Raw genomic sequence first — 20,736 nt, forward strand, 5'->3', positions numbered from 1 at the left:
GGACGCCTGGTCCCCTTCCCAAACCCCTCCGAGTGCGCCCCCCGCCAGGCCCCGCCGGAACCTTTGCAGCCCACCAGATTGCTCGCACCGGGACCCCGCGCATTAACTTGCGTTCCGAGCACGAAGACCTGACTTCGTCCTCCTGGTGTCTCTGAGCGCAGGGAGGGGCTGGTCCCTGCCGAGGCCCCCCACCTTCCCAACTTCCCGGAACTAACTGGTAGGGGATGCATGCAAGCGTCCTGCTCCGCGGGGCTGGCTTTTTCTGCCCGGACCGTATTCACCCCTAAGTGTGATTCGTGTTTGTGTCCCCACCTGCGCCTCGCAAACAGTAGATGAACAATACAGGTGTGTGGAAGTTTGCCAGGCGCTCCAGGTGAGGTGAAGACCCCGTGCAGCCAGAGAACCCAGTCTGCGCCAACTCGGCTCGCGCGCAGTTCCACGGGCGACAATGACGCGAGGGCCAGCCTGGGGATATCGGTTCAAAGACAGAAAACGGATCGCATGAGCTCCAGAAGGCAGCGAAAGGCAGTTGCTGGCTGCCGAGGGCCGCTCGAAACTCGTTCCCTTTGTGGGGCCTCTGTGGGGCGGAAGGGGTTGTAACCTTGAAGCCGCAGGCGTCGCGGCCCGGAGGGAAGCCTTGGCCCGAGGTGGTTTCTGGGCGCAGAGAGCAGTTCCGGGTGCACGCCCCACATGTTGCCGTGGACACTCGCGCACACTTGCGCAAACACAACAGAATTCCGCACCGCAGGCCAGGAGCGGGTGGGGGCGAGGGAGGGAGCAGGGTGCGGGACACGACGCGTGAGCGTTTGTGTCCCCAGTTACTCCGTAGGTGCGATGGAGCACAGCCTCCGCCCCGGAAGAGCGCTGGCTGGGGCCCAGAGAGTCATGCCCAGAGGGTCCCAACGGAACCTCAGTGCCGCGCAGGGCCAGGGCGCCGCTGTGACCTCGGCTCGGTGAGTGGTTGGGGTGGCGCGCCCTTCTCAGCGGAGAAGTTCCGCTGGAGCCACCCGAACAAAAAGGACTTCACCCAACTTCCGGCTTTGGGGCCCGGACCCGCATCCCTGCGCCCAGCAGGCCACAGCCGGAGTAGACACTTTGCGGATTGGTCCCCCCCGCCCACACACACACACACACACACACACACATACACACACCATGCGCGGCACTTCCCCTGCGCGTGGATTCCAAGCGCCCCGAGCGAGCGCACAGGAGCCCAGTGCTAGGGGGAGGAGGAGAGGAAAGACCCGGGTGTCCGGGAAGGTGCGGCGTCTGGGAGAAAGGCAGGCGTCGGGACGCGGAGTCTGCGTCTCTACCCACCTCCTCGGCTCCCGCGCCCTGGCCCGCGCCCCCAAGCTGGCGGAGGGTCGTGGTTCACTCTCGCCAGCAGGACCCCGCACGGGATCCTGGTCCAGCCAGGTGGCCGCAGCTCTGCAGGGGTGACACGCGCCAAAAGGCGGCGGGAAGGAAGCGGGGCGGAGCTCGCCCGGGGACCCCGACTCGGATGCGGCCAGCTGGGGGGGGCGGAGCGCCGGGCAGCAACCTTGGCCCCGGCTTGGCCCGGGAGCCCCGCGTTCTTCCCGCCCCACGGGCCGCGGAAGGCGCTAACGCCCACTGCCACCCCCTCCCCGCGCGCCTCCCCTCGCAGCGCCCATATAACCCGCCTCGACGGGTCCACCGCCAACCCCGCCTCCGTGCTTTGCGGCCAGGGCCCGGTGGACCCACGAAGGGGGTTACTTGGAGAATCCGGGGTCAGCGCCGGTCCAGCTCGGGTATCGATGCCCGGGATTCCGACGGCCACAGGTAGGCAGTGCAGGGATCCGGCGCCAGAGGGACCTGAGCGCGGCTCGGCTCCGCCTGCGGAGTTTGGAGCGCAGGGCAGAAGGCGCTTCAGCTAGTGGCTCCAAAGCTGGGAGCTAGTGACAGGGAGACCTGGCACTAACTGGGAGAGAGGGTGACCTAGGGTATCGCCTAGAGTCCGACCGGCTCCTGGTACTGGCTCATGGGAAGGGAACCAGCCGGAGTAGAGCGGGAGAGGCGGGGTGCTGCCCGCAGCGCGGGGAGGGGGGCTCTTGGGGCCAGGAGCGTCCTTGCTGGGGTTCCGGAGGGGCCTTTCTCCTGCTAAGCCCTCCTCATCCAGCTTCCAAGGGGAGGTTCCAACTGTGCTCCGGGGCGAGGCTCGGTCTGCAGGTTCGGTGGAAGTTGGGAGCTTGCCTGTTGCTGAGAAGCTCCTCCCAGCCCAGTGCCCACTCACTCGGTATCCTTGAGCGATTTTCTGGTGTGAAGGCCTTAGCCACTCACCCCCAAGCCCCAGGTGCTCCCTAGACCAGGAGAACTCGGAGGCAGGAGGGACTGCCTCGCTGGATCCAGGAGTCGGTTACCAAGGAGATAGGTTCTAGAGGAGCATCTCCTGGTGGCTCTAAGCTGGCCTGGGATGCCCTTCCAAGTCTGTTCCAGGTGGAGATGGGATGGGCGGCCTGGCAGCCCGGCTGGAGACAAACCCTATTCCTGGTTCCCCTCTCTCCTTGACCTCCTTCCCCCCCACCAAGCCACTGTCCTTTTAGCCTTTAAACCAAGGGGAGCTATTCTTACCTTCTTACTCAGCCTGTATTTTTGTCTAGTCTCTGAACAGATATACCTGAAGTATGCACATGTCTACATAAATAGATAGGTGACAGGTAAACCATTGTCAACAAGCAAGGGGCTGGGAAAACAGTGTGGGACTATCATCTGACCAGAGGCCATTCAGTCCAAATGTGCTGTGATCTGTTAATTAAATACCTGGACATTCAGAGACCATCAACGCAACGGTTCGGCTGGGTTGGGTTTGCTGTCCTTGGTGTTTATCTGTTTAGCCTTAATAATTAGCTTTGGGGAGAAATGAGTCCTGTAAGCCTACAGAACACTCATCGTCCCTTTGAGGTTTATAGAAGTCCAGCCACCCATCCATCTTTCGATTTATTCAATAAAATATTTTTTTTAAAAGACATTGAATCAAGAACAAAAGGATAGCATGTTTGAAATTTTGCTACAGCATAAGAATTTAAGAATCATGCACACGCTTTTAGAAACAAGATATGAATGAATGAGTGAACACGCGAATAAAGAAATGTATCACAGACGCGCTTTGCCAGTGTTATGGTAACTGTTAGCTCCCTGGGGTTGCCATGACGGATGGCCACGAATGGAGTAGCTGTGGAGGTGTATGGGTCAGCCCAGGCTGGAGGAGTCTCAGGAGGCCCCTCTGAGAGGGTGGGAATGAGAGAGGACTGCTTTGGGGAGAGGTCAGGTAGCAAGAAGGTGTCTTCTGGGATGAAGAGGGGAGAGAGGAGATATAGACACTGAAGGCAGGTCTCAGGTCACGGAGGGGACATTGCGGGGGGTCACTACAGGGTCAGTGGTTGGAAACTTTGTGAGCCTTGGAGTCAGAATCAGATTTCCCCAAGACCTAGAGGAGCCAAGGACAAAGGCAGCTGGATCTGCCTCCCCATCCCACCCCCAGACAAGCCTGGGAAGGGGAGGGGCACAGAGGGGCAGCAACACCGTGCTGGCACGGTCAGCCCCACTCACCACTGTCTGCCCTCGTGTTTGGGTGCCAGGATGAGTACCAACAGGAGGCGTTCGAGCGGGCCGTCTCTGATGCACCTGCCGATAGGGGTGATAGAGCTGTGTGTCTGGGCGCCCACCCCCACCCACAGGCGGACTCTAAAGCTGGAACGCACCAGCCATGCCGGCCAGGTGCAGGAGTCAGGCCGGCCACAGTTGCTGCTACTCTTGGGGCGGAGCGGGCAGCCGCTGGGGCACTGAGCTAGTGGTACAAATCCTGACTCCACCGTGCCGTGGTCAAGTCCCCGGACTTTTGCTCCATAGGAAGAGGTGGGTGGGGGTCATCGGCCTGCTTCCCTATGTTGTAGGAGCCTCTGCCTCCTCTCTCTGGGGAGGTCACAGCCCTTCTCTTCTCTGAGTGGCCCTTGGGAACACACCTGAGAACCCCGGAGGGCAGACCCGAGGTGCCCAGGAAAGGCTGGTCCAGCCCCACCCCCTCCCTCTAGGTGGGAACCAAGGGCGTGGGTATTACCGGTACTGCCTCCCATCAGCCAACGTGCAGGGCTTGACTGGGCAGCCTGGCTTGCTGTCTTCTGTGGCCCTGCACAGAGTGGAGGCACATGGAAAGGACCTGTCCCTGATGTCCTCACCCACTGCCATCTGGTGAATCACCCCCAGAGACTTGGGGGGGTGTGGGGAGGGTGCTGGGGGTGCTAATTACTCACCTGCTGCTCCGAAGTGCTAGGCCCTGGGCGGGTGGGGGGGGGGGGAATGACGGTTGATAGGCGCAGGTATCTCAGGAAGCATCTGGCTAATTGGGCAGGTGACCTCCAGGGAGAGGGATGCCTGGGTTGAATTGTATCGTTTAAGGTGGGCAGGGAAGATGGCCCCTCACCATGCCCACCAATTTCCTGGGACTTGACCACATGGGCTGTGTTTTCTACTGGGCTGAAACACATGAGAAATATCTCAGGGTTTCTCTTTTGCAGACTCCTGGCCTCAGGGTTCACCTAGGCAGGGCCCACCTGCCAGACAAAGGCTGCTCTGGCCCGCTCCCTCGGGGCTGGTCGTGGGGGGGGAGGCAGTGTGGCGGGGGCAAGCTGGTGTGAGGCCAAGGCAGGCAGCCAGGGAGTCTCCCTGTCAGTCCTGCCTCTCTGTGCTGTGCAGGGGCGTGGGGCTGGGGTGGCCACAGAGAGGGGTTCTGCTGCAGAGAAGGCAGCAGCCCTCACTCCCTAGATGCCGTAGGGGCTGCCGGGGGAAAGCTGTGCCCCGGGCAGGACAACCATTTATAAAGCAAATCACCTATTGGACCTGGCCGGTTTGCTCAGTGGCATGTGGAAGTCTCTGGTTCGATTCCCAGCCAGGGCACACAGGAGAAGCGCCCATCTGCTTCTCCACCCTTCACCTTCTCCTTCCTCTCTATCTATCTCTCTCTTCCCCTCCTGCAGCCAAGGCTCCATTGGAGCAAAGTTGGCCTGGGTGCTGAGGACAAGGATGGCTCCATGGCCTCCGCCTCAGGTGTGTTGCAATGCCCCAGATGGGCAGAGCATCGCCCCTTGGTAGTCATGCTGGGAAGATCCCAATCGAGTGCATGCGGGAGTCTGTCTCTCTGCCTCCCCACTTCTCACTTCAGAAAAATACAAAAAAAATAAATAAATAAAAAGCAAATCACCTAGACCTGCTTCCTGCGAGAGTGGGGGATGCCTGTCACAAGAGGGGCTGCTGGTCCTTAGCATGTAAATCACAGGACTGCTGGTCTTCAGTGAGCTGTGACCAATTCTCTGTGATTAGAATGTGCCCTGCTTCCCGCGGTCAGTGAGGGCAAACAAAACCCACAGTTAAGAGCCTCCTGTTATTTTACTTTATTTTTTTGCCTTGAGGAGGGAGGCATGCTCCAACTTGCTCTCAGGTTCTTAATTTTTGATCAGGGATGCTCCTTGTCTAATTATTTGGCAGTAATGAGGAGGCGACATTAAGTTGTGAACGAGTCCTCAAGCTCTTAGAAAGAAGCTGCAAATTAAAGAACGAAGGATTGGTCAATGGGGAGCTAATTGGATTAACATGAATATAATGAATTCCGGTTAAAAAGAAAAAAAGAAAAAGCCAAATGGAAGACTGAGGTGGGTGGGGTGTGATTGCAGGAGCACCCTGTACTCTCCGACGTCGTGGGGTAAGTGACCGGAGTCAGGAGAAAGGGCCACGTGTGACAGTGTAACTTACAGCAAGCCATTTAAACATGCAAACCAGGTTTGAACCGGGAAAGCTAGAGATGACTGTGTGTATGAGATGTCCTGTCCCTGCGCTTGGCTGCTGGCTGTGTCATCAGAGTTCAGGACTTTCTGCCTGAGGTCACTGGGAGGGAGCCCCAGACCCTGACGTCCCGAAGGCCCTTGCTTTTCTCTGCTGTTGTTCAAACTTCCATTATGTTTATCTCCTGACAGACTCACTCTCCATGGACTGGATGACCGTGGGGGTTCTGGGGAAGCCAGGGTCTGGGGATGATGACCCCGTGGGTGTGTCACCTGCCTTGCTCTGTCTGAACCCTTTAGTACCTTTTGAAATGTGTGCTATTCCAGGACGTGCCATTGACAGGGATCCTCGGTGGTAAGAGGTGACGAGCCATGGTGAGGGGGGGACGACTATAGACTCCGCCGGAGGTGGGCGCGAATCCACCCCAGACCTGCTCGCTTGTTCTTGGGACCTCTCAGAGCTTGGCTTCTGTAAGATGAGGGGGAAATGTCTTCTCTTCCCCAGAAGGGGAGGGTGGGGACAGCAGAGAGTTCAGCACCCCCGGGTGGGGAGTGCCACCCAAGGCCATCATCCGGGCGCCTCATACTGGGCCTCGGGGCTCTTTGAGGACCCTGTGAGGAGTCGGTGGGGCCTTTTTAACTGGGTGTGCCCTGCCCCACCTCATGGTCCAAATTAAACCATAGGCCCACCATCCCTTGTCTCATACCCTTGGGCTCTGGGTGGTTCAGAATGCAGATTTCAAAAACATTCTTTTAGAAAAGTAACAGTTCCTGAATCCTGTATTCTATAATGCCACCCAGGGATCTGATAGAAACACCCCACAGTCAAGCTCACCTGTGCGTCTGTGACCATGTTCATGGTCTCGACATTAAGTGGGTCACAAAATACCCGGAGGGAAGGAATCATTGTGTGTCCCCAGCTTCTCGGATTTCACAATTCAGACAAGGGATGCGGTGCTGAGCTCCGCGGTATATGTCACTGAGGACTTGGTTTGTTCACTGATCGTTCCTTACTGCCCGCCTGCAGCTCACCGGGTCCTGTTCTGGGGGCTAGAGGCCAGCAGCCTCGCCCTTCAGTGACATCAGGGCCCAGGCAGCCCGAGTGGGAGACAGGGTGGCCAGCAAGCACTCCAGGAGGCTACACTCAGGGCTCACCGGAGGGCAAGTCTCCCCTGCCAAGGGCTGGGAGCAGGCGGTCATCCTGAGAACATCCTCTGTTCAGGGCCAGGGGTGGAGACAGGTGGCGACCACCAAGCAAGATGGGTGGTGCTTGGATCTAAAAAGTCGGGACCAGCAGAAGCAGAAGCACCGTCTGGAAGCAGCCAGAGAGCAGGGCTGATGGGCTCCACCAGCAGGTGGGCCGGAAGTAGCTAGTGGCACTCACAAGACTCAGGCAGCTGGCATTGCCCAGAATGGATGTCTACGTATAGGGGGAGGCATTTTGCAATAATTTTTAGTTGAGGCTGCGGCCAGGCTGTGGCTGCCGCTGCGGGTGTACCTGAGAAAGTTACAGAGTATCTGTGCCTTGAGTTTCTTATCTGTGAAAAGGAAGGCGATAGTGTTTCTCATGGGGTGGATGTGTGAGGAGGGCTAGCTGACTGATGTATATAACTTGTAAAATGCTAAAAGTCATGCCTGGTGCATCCTGAGCAGTATTTTGAGGTGTGTGTGGGGGAGCTATGAAGGATTCACTGTGTCCATGGAGGTCTGTCTGCTGTTTGACTCGCAAACACAGTTCCAGGGACTCATCCCTGTTCACGGGGAGCTGCTGGGTGAATACTGAGGTGTGGAAGAAGCAAAGGACGGGGTGGCGGGGTATGTAACACCGAGAGGTGTGAGGGGTCCCCCTGCCCCACCTGCCCATTTTGCCTGCCCCTTGGCTGTTACCCCGCAAAACCTCTGACCTCAGAGAGGTGTGTTCTGAGTCATCAAGCAGAAGTGGGGAGCTCTAGAAACCCCTCAGCCTCAGAAATGAGTAAGCACAGCACCTGGGTTCACAGCGGCCTCAGGGTCTGCGCCAGTAGGCCAGAGCAGCGGGGTTTCCGCCTGGAGGCCCTGGAGCTTTCGCGGAGCCCTCGCTGAGCACTCACCAGATGACATGCCGTTGGAAAAAGGACCTTGGTGACAGCAGAAGGATGGCTCCCCAAAGTCGACCCATGTCCCTACCTGTCACTAGGACCTACGACTGTGCTCAATTTCATGTGGTGAGAGGGACTGTGACTAAGTCAAGGGTCTTGAGGTGGGTAACGGTCCGAGAGTGTCTGGAGGGCCCAGTGTCTCACAGTTTCTTGTAAGAGGGAAGAGAGGTGGGGTGTCAGGGTCAGGGACATGACCACAGAAGCAGGGAGCAGAAGGAGCACTTGGAAGGTGGAGGGAGGGTCCCTGAGCCAGGAATCAGGGCGGAGGCTGGAGAAAGGCAGGGAAAGAGATGTCCTGGAGGCCCCAGGAGGAGCCTGCCCTGCCCACACTGTGATTCTAGTCCTGCGCGACTCACTTTGGACTTCCGACCTCCAGATCTGTAAGAGAATAAATGTGTTTTTGAAGCCTCTAACCGCCTGGTCCTTTTTTGCGGCGGCGTTAGGAGCCTGAGACAACGTGCCTAGCTTCCCTCTGGCTCTCATCCCGTCAAATAAACAAGGTCTTACCTGAATGAAGGTCACACCTGGACCTTCTGGCTTATCCTCGGGTCCTGGCTCGAACAAGGTTGCCTCGGCGAGAGCTTCGCAGCCCGTGTGCCATGGGGGAGAAGGTGCACTGATACACGTTGAGCTGCTGCTAAGTGCCCCCCCCCCAGGTGGTGGCCGAGGTCCAGCTGTGGCCACCACTCAGCAGCTGTGCAGAGGGAGAGCAGGGTAATGTCAACCTGAAGAGTATGGGGCTGTGTCTCCGAGGTGGGGGCTGAGGTCCAGCTGTGGCCACCACTCAGCAGCTGTGCAGAGGGAGAGCAGGGGAACGTCAACCTGAAGAGTGTGGGGCTGTGTCTCTGGCCTCCCAGCCACAGGGCCAGCCCCCAGCCTCTCTGTGGGGAAGAGGGTGGGGTAGGGGCTGTGCCAGGAGGTCACTCCCCAACCCCTGGATGCGCCCATTCCTCTTGGAATGGGCAGTGGGTGCCCGGTTCAGAGTCGCTGGTGCAGCCACGCTCCCAGAGTACACGCCCACAGACTGCACCTGGCGCGGGCTCTGTACCTGGTGTGGGGCTCTGTGCACAGATGTGTCTGCGTGGAGCCCGCAGGTGCCGTCTGACGTTTTCACCAGGAGCAGCCCCTGAGTGGGAGCCACTTTCCCCAGGTGACTGGCATAATGCTGGCCTCCCCTGGTTGCCCCGGGGCATCCCACCAGCGTCTCCCACAAGCGTGTGCTCGCCCACGTGTGTGCACGTATGTGCCTGTTAATAGGGCAAAAACAGTTGAATGTCAGCAATTTCCTGGTTGAAAAGTTGAGTCCGTATTCGTCAGAACCCCTGCTGTCACACGGCAGGTGACATGGCACCACCTGCGGGCTGTACTTGGGCCAGAGGACAGACTGACTCGGGTTGGGGACAGAGTCCCTGTACCCTTCCCTCGACTTCTGTGTGTTTGGGGATTTCCAGGGTGAGGAGCAGAAGAGAAGCGTGCAGACACAGGGGTGGGGCAGCGGCCTTGACCCCAGCTCCCCCGCCTCTAGCTTGGGTTCCCACGGCGGGCCGGGGCTCACCATGCGGAGGGCACAGCTCTGGGAGCACCGGAGCCAGCCGAGGCCCCAGGGCTCCAGGCCATGCTCCGCCCCGGCCTGCCCCAGGCTTTGGGCTGGCCACACGGCTCCAATGTCATCACCTAGGTTACCGGGACGCTGCTGCCACCGCCTGCCTGTCGAGCCACGAGCAAGCCGTGGCGGGGCCTCCTGGCCACCTTCCCTCCACACAGACCCTCCTGGCCCAGTCTCTGCCAAGGTAGGCTTGGGTTTGGCCTGGCCCTCCTGTGCCAGGCACCGGCTTCAGGTCCTGCTGCCGCCTTCCTCAGGGCCACCCAGGGTGCCGAGCCCTCTCCCCACTGCCTGCCGCCCGGTGCCTGTTGCAGGGTGCCCTGGAGCAGGGGCGGCAGACAAGCTGGCTGGTCGCTAGGCCAGTGTGTGGAGGCCATGCCAGTGAGTCCCCTGGTGGGACCTGGGTGAGCAGGAGCGGCCCCAGCTTCCTGGCACTCGTGGGAACCAACTGCCCCCAGAGGGACGGAGGTGCAACCCGCATGGTCTTGGGTCTGGGCACCAACTGAGCAGGGGCAGAACTGGCATTGACGCTGCGGCCTCCCACGCTGGGACCCACCAGGAACTCTCTCTACCTCTCGCCCCAGAGGGACTGAGCGATGCCCAGGCAGACAGGTCCAGGGGCTTGCCCCGCTAGGGGCCACGTCTCCTGACCTTCTGGGAGAAACCCGGGGCCTGCCTTCCCAGCTCCCTTCCTCAGCATGGGGCCCCAAAGGCTGCCCTGGCCTCCCTGGCTTCCCCCAGCTGCCCGCAGGGCACCCCCGAGTCCTGGACATTGGGGGGTTGGGGAGTCCACGCTCTGTGTCTGGCCCACCTGCCACTGCTGTTCTGCTTATGGGCTGGACTCCTAAGGCCAGAGGTCCTCAGGGTCCCATCCCGCTTGAGGGGAGCAGCTGGTATGGGGGAGTGCTGTGAGAGAGGCGGTGTGTGTGTGTGTGTGTGTGTGTGTGTGTGTGTGTACACGAGTGAGCGTGCACCCAGATGGTGGTGAGGGGGACAACAGGCAAGCTGAGCGCCTGGTTCTCATCCCTGCACCCAACGCCACTTAAGTAGCACGGAGGGTGAGAGGGTGAGGAATTGACCGAGAGGTGACTAACTCTCAGGTATGCAAATGGTCCCCACAGACAGACGGGCACCCACGCCTGGCGCAGCTGAGGCGCCCGGAACGTGCGCACACGTAGGTTAGTGCAGAGGGCGCCCAAACCCGCGGCGGGTCAAAGGGCGTTCTCTCCAACGCGCGTCGGCCGACGGGAATCAGCTAGGCAGGGTGTCCTGAGACAGGAATCGTGTCCTCACCCTCTGTCTGCTCCGGCCCCTCCAGCACCATCCGCGTGGTCCATGTTCCCCTTACCTCACCCAGACCCGCCAAGGCCTGCCTTGCTCCAGGCTCTCCAGGCCCACAATGTGCCCGCCAGGGTGCCCTCCACAGAAATGTCACTGCATCTCTCTGGGAACCACGTCCCGGAACTGACTCCCTGGGGCCCACAGATTCGGAGGCCAATCTTGGCTGAGACCTCTGGGGGGAGGGGCCCAGGTGGCTTTCCCCCCTCCCTCACTGTTCCTGCTGCCTCCTGACCTGAGGACTGTGGGTGCTTCTGTAGGGACATCCGGAGAGTGGGGTGTGGCAAGGCCTTCCTCCCCGGGGGGACCTGAAGGGTTAACCTCAATAAATGCAGAGGCACCCGGGCTGGGGCTGGCCCAGAGGAGGTACAGTAGGTTCTGGGTGACCTCGTCAGGAAGACCATCCCAGGGTTGGGGGCAGAGACAGATGCCCTTGGTGGCAGGGTCCAGGGGAGGGGTGTGGGCTGAGGCCGTGTCTTCTAGGACAGTGGTCCCCAATCTTTTTTGGGCCACGGGCCAGTTTAGTGTCAGAAAATATTTTCACGGACCAGCCTTTAGGGTGGGATGAATAAATGTATCACGTGACCGAGACAAGCATCAAGAGTGAGTCTTAGACGGATGTAACAGAGGGAATCTGGTCATTTCTTAAAAATAAAACATCGTTCAGACTTAGATATAAATAAAACGGAAATAATATAAGTTATTTATTCTTTCTCTGCGGTCTGGTACCAAATGGCCCACGGACTGGTACCAGTCTGTGGCCCGGGAGTTGGGAACCACTGATTTAGAACACAGATGGAAACTTCTACAGCAAGTGAGGGGCACATGGACCGAGGTCGTGGCAGCCTCTGCAGGGTGGGGGCGCATCTGAGTGGGGTGTTCCCTTTAAAGGGTGGGATGTGTCCTGAGAAGGGTGGCCAGGTGGGAACCACACCTGGGAACAACCTTCCAGGGCCCCGTTGAAGGAGCACGTGTGCTTGGCTGGGGAAGAGAAGATTCCAGCGGCAGAGCAGCTCCCCCGATGGTGGCCACTGGCCTGCAGAAGTGTGACCCCTTGGGGCAGAAAGGGGGCTGAGGCCCAGGGACTGGGAGAGACAGACGGAAAAAGCCGGGGTGCCTAGCAGCCCGGTGGGCGAACAGGTGGTGCCTGGTCAGGACAGGACTCCACCGTGACACCCTCCCTGGTGGTTCCCAAGTCTTCTCCAACAATGGCAACTGTTTGTCCTGAGGGGCCTCTGCCCATCTCCTGCACACACGGACTGCTCCCCTGCTGTGTGTACTGGCCACGCTTGGACTCTGGGGGTGCGGCAGTGACTGAGCCCTCGGGGGACTGGCCTCCGGTGGAGGGAGATGACAGGAAGCAGGGTCTGTCTGTCCAGGGCTGACAAGGGCTCCCGGAGGACGTCTCCTGCTGCGGTGTGTTGGTCCCTCACGTGCTGCCTGCGCTGGGGTTGCGCTCTGCCACCGAGCCTGAGGATGGTGCTGGTTCCCGAGGGCGGCTCAAGGGCCAGCCAGGAGTGTCTGAGTGCAGAGCCACAGCCAGCGGAGGGGGTGGGGGCCCTGGAGGCTTCACAGGGCAGGAAGATGTCTTCCTACTCAGGGCTGGCTGAAATCAGCGCTAGAGGGTCCCCAGGGTCGGGGACAGGATCTCACCCACCTGGGGCACAAGTGAGAAATAAGCAGGGAAACTGGCCACGGGGCTGCTGTCATCACAGGAGGTGATGGACGTGGGGCCGGTGAGGCGGGGGTGAGGACGCTGGGGCCGGGGTGGCCCTGCTTTGGAGGGGGATGACCCAGGGTTCTGGAGCTATGTGACTGTGGGGTTTGACGACAGCAGAGAGTCCAAGAAGTCTAGAGTGTGCCAAGCCGCCACCCACTCCTCGGCCACCCCTGCCCTCCCCAGGAACATGCCAGGGTAGAAAGCTCAAACACAAACATCTGCTCTGACCGCACGCTTCTCTTCACCTCCAACCCCACAAGGCTTCTGGCTCTGTGCTGCTCCTCCTGGCTCCCCTTCCGGCCTCCCCTGCTGGTCTGAACCCCATCACCGACACCAACACCCACACCTCTGCCAGCAACCTTCCGGCCCGAACCTCTGCACCTGCTCCAGCAGTGGCTGGGTGCTGCCACAGAAGTCCCCAAGGAGATACAACTGGCTCAGGGGCACTGAACTGTCCATCCATGACCTGCCCCTTCTTAGACCGAGGCCTCCTCCACCTACCAGCGTCAGGCACCCTGCTCACCCCCACCGGCCTCTTCTCAGAGAAAGCTCACCTGCACCAGGGACCTCGAGACCTCCTGCCACCCTACCCCTCCTCCTGGTGTCCCACCTGGGAAGCCCAAGCAAGCATAGACTCTGCTGCCCTAGCAGGCAGGTGACGTAGCACCCACCTTGGCAAGCCCCTGCAAGGGCACATGGAATTTCTGCTGTGACGGGGTGCTGGGTCCCCCCTCATTCTGTAGGTGCCTCATACCTTGTTCCTCGAGAGACCGGAGACAGGGGGAGGCCTCTGCCCAGGAGTCAGGGCGGGAGCAGCAACCAGACCTGGCCCCCCTGCCGCCCCTGGGGACTGGAGCCTGGTCTATTCTTCCCCCTGCAGCTGCCACCACGATACTAAGTAACCCTTGGTCAATTGCAACTTGCTACTCTTTTGCTACTGTTGACTGAGCCCCTTGCAGGCGCCCTGATCAGCAGCCTGCCGGATACACTGCAGAAAACAGAGGCTCGAAACGGACAGGACACCTGTCCAGGGTCACAGAGGGGCAGAGGTGGGCTGTGTGCACCTAGGGGGACTGGGGGACAGTGTCGGACAGTGACGACCAGCAGGGCGGGAAACCATGGGTCCAGGTATGACCTGTGTATGTTGGGGGTGAGGGGGGATGGAAGGATGGCTAGGAGAGGTCAGCAGAGGGCAGAGTGGGCCTCGGATGAGTGTAGGACCTCAGTGGATTTCCTTGGGAAGGATGCGTGGTGTGTGGTTGTGCAGGTGGAAATGCGGGTTGGAAAACTTTGCCCTCCTCTGAGGGAACAAGCCAGGTAGAGTTCAGGGGTCAAGAGCAAGGACACTAGAGCCAGACTGCTGGGTTTTACTCTCTGCCTGGACTAGCTGTGTGCCCTTGCATGGGTGATCTAACCTCTCTGTGCGCGTTTCCATCTGGCTCAGAAAAATGAGACATGTGCGGCACTCGTGGGTTGGGGCTGCAGCCACCTGGGCTTCTAGCGAAGCTTATTTTCTGTTTCGTTTCGTCTGCACGTGTTCCTGTACCGGGGAGCCGGTCAGTGGCAGGCCCTTCCGCAGGGCACGGGGCCATTGCTGTTGGGTCCCCAGGACTCTGCTCTCCCAGCTACGCTCCTCTCCTGGCAAAGGCCCTCAGGGTCCCTATAACCTCTGGAGGTTTGTTCATCTATTGTTTCTTTCTAGAAGGGCACAAAACCAACTATTAGATTAAAACTGAAACTGCTGGGCAACTTCAAATTTCTTTCTTTTTTTTTGTAGCGGAGACAGAGAGAGAGAGACGGACAGACAGGAAGGGAGAGAGATGAGAAACATCAATTCTTCGTTGAGGCTCCTTAGTTGATCATTGATTGATTTGTTACATGTGCCTTGACTGGGGGGCTACAGCAGACCGAGTGACCCCTTGCTCAAGCTGGTGAGCCTTGCTCAAGCCAGATGAGCCCGCGCTCAAGCTGTTGACCTCGGGGCCTCGAACCTGGGTCCTCCGCATCCCAGTCCGACGCTCTATCCACTGCACCGCCGCCTGGTCAGGCAACTTCAAAGTTCTTGAGGCAGGGATTCTTGGGTGTCAGCGGAGATCACCCATCCAGGCCGGAGGAGGTAATTTGCCTTGTAGAGGCTTGAGTCCGGAGGGAGAGGCTGGATATGGGGGGAGAGAGGCTGGGGTCCAGGGGGAGAGGCTGGGGTCCAGGGGGAGAGGCTGGGGTCCAGGGGGAGAGAGGCTGGGGTCCAGGGGGAGAGGCTGGGGTCCAGGAGAGAGGCTGGGGTCCAGGAGAGAGGCTGGGGTCCAGGGGGAGAGGCTGGATCCGGGAGGAGAGGCTGGGTCAGGAGGGAGAGGCTCTCAGGATGAGTAGCATCAGGGCTGGGGATTTTGGGGCGGCTCCAGTCTGCCCCCACTCCAACGGGCCTGGGCCCAGGAGGGAGAGAGGAGAACTAATCGGCTGGTCCAGCTGTTTCCATACCTCACGGCAGCACCCTGCCTCGAGATGGGGAGGCTGTTTGACTCTCCCAGCTGTGCTTGGTCTTCCCTGAACAAGGCAAGGGAGAGCAGGTGCCATCCCAGGTCGCTGGGAGGCCTCAGCCACAGCCTCCCCTCCACGCGCCGCCTGGCTGGGTCTTTCTGCAGGAGGTCCGGGGCATAGTTCCGGCCAGCTCTGCCCCAGGATCCTGTCCTCATCCCGTCCTTCCCCACCCCACTCGGCCGGCTGGAACAGAGGGCTGACCAGTGCTCCTGTGGGCACGAGGCTAGGCACGGGTGTGAGAGCAGGAAAGAGGGAGGCCCCTGGCCTTTGTGGTCTGGACCCCAGCCTGGCCCCGCCCCGCCCCCGGGTTAGAGCCAGCCTTGTTCTGGGGGCGGTGGGGCAGCAGAAAGCTCTCAGCACCGTGGGTCCCGGGAGGCTGGACTTCTGCACGTGGTGATGGAACGGGGCTGGGCACCGCCCGGGGAAGATGGCCATTGTCCGGGGGGGCTGCCGGACTTGTTCTCCCAGGTAGGGGACTTCTGCGTACCAGGACATTCTCCGGGGCCCTCGAGACAGGGCCATGGGGGTGATGGGAAGACGCCCAGGAGGGCTCTGCACCTACAGTGGTCTGGTTTATCTGCAGCTCAGACTTCAGGCCATCTGGGTTTAGGAAGTGAAAGTAAAATAAAGGCTGAGAAGGGTCCACCGCATGCTGATCATGTGACTCAGAACAGCTCAGAGAGATGGTTTGCGGGGGTCGGGGGCAGGGGGCGGTTCTCTGGGTCTTTCTTCTGCTGAACTGAACAGAGCTACCCCTCCCTGAACACTGGTGTCCTGATGGCCAGGGTGGAAGGGTGTGGACTCCTTCCTGTCCTTCCCTGTGCTCGGGCCGCGTGTCTACCCTTTGTCTCAGGGTTCTGTGGGAGGGTGGACAGTAGGGGCCCCTGTGACAAAGGTCAGAGGATTGATCGGGCGGAGCAGGTGCGAGGGGTCGTCCCCATGAATGGGAGTATCTCTTTGAAGCCCTGGGCAGGGACAGGCAGAGGGGATCAGGTAACAGGAGACCCCACAATCCTGCCCTGTGGGCCACGCAGCTGAAGGGGTGTCAGGTGATGGGAGCAGGACAGGGCCTCCTGATTCAGAGGAGGCCTGGGGCCTGGCCTGGCCCGAGAGGACAGGGTGGGGTGGGAGTGGGCGGGTGACCAAGGGTGAGTAGCCCCCGGCTGGCGTGCATGGGGACGGGGCAGAGGGCATGAAGGGGACGTGTGTGGACAGGACAGGGGGCAGGGTGGGGAGAAGTGAGGGGATACATGGAGACAGGAAGGTGCCTGCCGTTAAGCCTGGACCTCCCTTCAGGTGTGTGGTAGTCATTCAGAGAATTCTGAAGCAACGGAGTGTGATTCCACCTCCGGCCCAGGGGCCGGGTCAGAGCCTCAGGTCTCAGGCCTGCCGGGGTGGGGATGGCGGGCATCCCCAGCCACAGGGTACGGGGCTGGCTTAACTTTCCTTCTTTTTCTTTCTTTCTTTCATTAAAAAAGTTTTTATCCCTGGCGTGCAGGGGACCCGGGTTCGATTCCTGGCCAGGGCACACAGGAGAAGCACCCATCTGCTTCTCCACCCCTCCCCCCCTCCTTCCTCTCTGTCTCTCTCTTCCCCTCCCGCAGCCGAGGCTCCATTGGAGCAAAGATGGCCCGGGCGCTGGGGATGGCTCCTTGGCCTCTGCCCCAGGCGCTAGAGTGGCTCTGGTCGCGGCAGAGCGACGCCTTGGAGGGGCAGAGCGTCGCCCCTGGTGGGCGTGCCGGGTGGATCCCGGTCGGGCGTATGCGGGAGTCTGTCTGACTGTCTCTCCCCGTTTCCAGCTTCAGAAAAAAAAAAAAAAACAAACAAAAAAAGTTTTTATCGAGATAAAAGTCACATAAGATACAACGAACACTTTTTAGGTGACCGCTTTCGTGACATTTCGCACATTCACCATGTTGTGCAACCACCACCTCTGCCCGGTTCCAGGACATTCTCATCACCCCAAAGGAGACCCCCCACCCATTAGCCGTCATTCCCCCTTCCTTTCCTCCCCGGCCCCTGGCTGTGGCCAGTCCGCCTCCTGACTCCATGGCTCTGTCCGCTGTGGACGTTTCCAATCACTGGAGGCGTTAGACACGCGGTTTTTGGCGTCTGGCTTCTCTCACGTTACCGCGCGTATCCAGAGCTTGGTTCCTTGTCATGGCCGAGCAATAATCCGTTTGTGTGGCCCCTCTACCCACACCAGTTTGCTGATCTATCTGTTGTTGGTTGGGGCACATTTGGGCTGTTTCTGGTTATTTTGAAGTGTCACCAGGATGGAAGATGGACTGTGGCCGTCCACCCAGCCGTGTGACGATAGTCAAGTTATTTTCCACCTCTGGGTTTGGATGGTCCATCGGCAAAGGCAGGGAGGGGTTGGCCCAAGTGGCCCAAGCCAATGATGTTTCATGTTGGCATACCCTGCCCACACCAAGAGGGTGTCCTGGCCAATTCCGAAAGGGCCAGTCTGGGGAATGGGTGAGGGTGGGTTTGCTCACCGCCTCGGGCCGCCGGCCTCCCAGGTCCACTCCGTGCGGGGTTACCCGGTGACCCATTCCATGCCCCACATTCCGCTCCACTGGTTGCTTGATGGCTGGGTCCAGCATGGGCGTGGCCTCCCAGCACAGGATGTGTGCAAGTGAGTGCTGGCCAGCCCCTTGCTACGGTCTTTGTGGGTGGTGCATTGAATACTTGTTGGCTGGTTGGCTTGGTGGTGGTGGTGGTGGGGGCGGTAGACATGGCTAAGTTGATTTCCAACTCTGAGAAGACCACTTGGCCATTCCCGCACTTGTCGATGTGCTGTGTGAGCTCAGCGGGTCACTTCACCTCTCTGAGCCTGCGGAAGAGTTGTTTTGTGCCCAGCACCTTGTGCACTGCTTGTCCTAGGACCCCCCTCCCCCCGCTTAGCCTCACCTTTGTCCTCGGGCCCCCTTCGCCCACGCCCAGCACCTTGTACACTGCTTGTCCTAGGACCCCCCTCCCCCCGCTTAGCCTTACCTTTGTCCTCGGGCCCCCTTCGCCCATGCCCACCCCGCCTCAGCCCTGCGGTAGCCCTCAGAGCGCGTGCCACTGCTCCATGACCAGCTGCCCAGCACACGGCTGCCCTGAGGGCTAGCCGCAGGCCTCCACCAGCGTCCGCCTGCCTGGGGACAAAGTGACAGATTGCAGGGGCTATCTCCCTCTCCCAGTGGCCATGGGCAGGTCCAGGCCTGCCCGCTTGGGCACTGCCAGGCTGTGGTTGGACTGATTCCCACAGCTCAGAGCCAAGGACCCAGAGACCTCGGCCTGTGTGGGGGGGGGCAGTGATTTCCTACACCCCCCCCCTACCCACACACTGGGAAACAAGGCGCCCCAGCTGAGCCCAGCCTGGTCACTGTCACTTCTTCCTGGGTGGCAGGGGCTACTTTGAGGTGGAGCCTGGGCATGGAGGCTCACAGGAGAGGCACGGGTAGGGACAAAGGTTAGCAGGGCCCTGGGTCAGGAGCTCTAATCCCTGGACACCTCCCAGGAGGGGGGAACTGTCGTGTGGTGACCCCACTCCTGTAACAGAGCAGCTTCACGGCCGTGGCCTTGGTGGGCTCCCTATGGGGGGCTGGCGTTGCTTTCGCATCCTGGTCACACGGTGGACCCTGCTTCCAAGGGAAAGGCCATCAGTGACAGGGAAGGGCAAGGCTCAAACCTAAGGCTGGACTTCTGCCTCCTGTGTGCCCTGAACATGCCACCCCCAGAGGGGTGACTGTCCATCTGAGCTGTCCCCACATCCTGGGGCATCAGCAGCCCCCAAGCCTGGCTCAAGACCCCAGGCGAAACCTGGAGACTACTTCATAATAATCATGACCATAGGTCTCCAAGTTCTCACTATGACCTGGCACACGAACACCTTAAATTGATGTTCCCAAAGGGCCCCCCCCGAGGCTGCCATTGTCACCCCCACCTCAGAGGCGGTGGCTCCTGGAAGCCCCCTACTCATCTGCAAAGCTGAGCTCCTGCCCACTGGCCTGAAATGGGGAGAGGGCGGGTCACACAGGTCTTGCTCGGTGTCCTCAAGTGTCACCGTTGGCCCTGCCCGCCCACCCGCCTATCTCTGAGGATGCTGGAAGAGGAATGCCCGGGTGCCTTCCGGGAAGGCTCATGCCACCCTTCCCCTTCTCAGAGCGAGCTGCCCTCAGGGCCGGCTGCGTGGGAGATGTCACGGTCCACCGGCACCGATGACGCCACGACATTCGAGCACCTGTGGAGCTCTCTGTGAGTATCTCCTCTGAGTCATCCCCACGGCCGGACTCAGGGTGGCCTCAGCCACCTGGTCGGGCTAACTCGGGGTGGGCAGAGGGGACTGCCACCTCGGGCCTTCTCCTGGGGACACAGGGTCCAGAGCCTGGTCTGTTTCCTCTGACTAGCCCTCCAGGGGAGTCAGGGCCAGGAGTGGTTTGGGGACAGAGCCCACATGTGGTCAGCCCTCCCTGGCATTCACACCAGCCCTGGAGAGACGGGCCCAGGAGGGGAGAGAGTTGGGGAAGGCGGAGGGGGGAGGGGGGAGCTGGGGCAGCCAGGGGAGCCCGGAGACAGGGACTGAGGACTCCTGGGGGCAGGAAGGTGGGTTCCCTGATGAAGCCTGTGCTGGCTCCTGAGCTCCGGGCCTGGGCGGTCTAGGGCTGACGGCTCTGTCCCCTCTTCTCAGGGAGCCCGACAGCACCTACTTTGACCTCCCCCAGGCGAGCGCGGGGAGCAGCGAGGCTGCGGGCGGCGCGGAGGCCGGCATGGATGTCTTCCACATGCCGGGCATGGACACGTCGTCGGCTGTCATGGTGAGTGGCGCTGCCCTCTGCGCAGGACTCTGGACAGGGACAGTAAGTGTGAAATGTCCTGTCCTGGGAGCCCGCGGGACCGAGAAACATGCTCTCGGGGGACAGCGTCCTTTCATGGGTTTGTCAGTACGTTTCAATCGCAAAACAGAAAATGTATTGTATTCGCTCACATGACTGTCACTCCAGGGGCAGGAATGAGTTTGAGTGTGGCCGGATCCAGGGCTAGGAAGGAATTCAGGTGTGGCTGGATCCAGGTGTTTAAATAGCTGCCTCTCTTGCTCTGCGTTCCCCATTGGTGGCTTGTTCTCAGGTTGTCTCGTCTCATGGGGAAGGGGACAGGCTCCACCAGCATCTCACTCCCTGTGGTGGAGGACCCCTCTTGGCCCAAGGTCCAGCAGGCCTGCCTCTCACTGGTCTGGACGTGGTCATCTGCCCATCTCCAAGCCATCTCTGTGCCTCTGATCAGCCTGTGCCCCCTGAAACAGGGTTAGGATGGAATGGTGGAACATGGGCTCCTCCTACTACAGGGACTGAGTTATGGGGAGGAGAGCCCCGAAGGAAGGGCAAGGAAGAGAAATGGGTGGGCTGCAGGGGCCCTGCAGTGACTCTTTCTTGATGCTGAGCTGGGTCAGGCCCAGGATAGGGTGGGGTCTGATGGGCCGCGAGCCTTCCCCCCCACACACCCTGTGATGCCCGTTCCTCTGAGGACCCTTAGACTAGATCTGAGGGCTCTGACCCCCTGGCCAGGCTCCTGCCTCCGCTCAGGAGACCATCACGGTGGAAACAGCCCGTCCGCATGGAG

The 20,736-nt window shown here is 60.2% G+C and overlaps 1 protein-coding gene across 3 annotated transcripts in view; it reads left to right on the forward strand.

The window, feature by feature from the left end:
* The first annotated feature begins 849 nt into the window (after window positions 1-849).
* The window catches only part of TP73 (tumor protein p73), a 56,216-nt gene continuing 36,329 nt past the window's right edge, over window positions 850-20,736 (forward strand). Inside the window, exons 1-3 of one of the 3 annotated variants that reach the window (XM_066374869.1) lie at window positions 850-953; window positions 19,283-19,374; window positions 19,808-19,934. In XM_066374869.1, the coding sequence (XP_066230966.1) occupies window positions 19,316-19,374; window positions 19,808-19,934 (186 nt within the window). In that variant the 5' untranslated portion in view covers window positions 850-953; window positions 19,283-19,315. Of the gene's footprint in view, window positions 954-1,179; window positions 1,801-9,680; window positions 9,721-19,282; window positions 19,375-19,807; window positions 19,935-20,736 lie in introns of those variants that run through there. The other 2 variants (XM_066374870.1, XM_066374868.1) reach the window with 2 other exon arrangements.

Source organism: Saccopteryx leptura, chromosome 3 (genome assembly GCF_036850995.1).
Source record: "Saccopteryx leptura isolate mSacLep1 chromosome 3, mSacLep1_pri_phased_curated, whole genome shotgun sequence".
Classification (NCBI taxonomy): domain Eukaryota; kingdom Metazoa; phylum Chordata; class Mammalia; order Chiroptera; family Emballonuridae; genus Saccopteryx; species Saccopteryx leptura.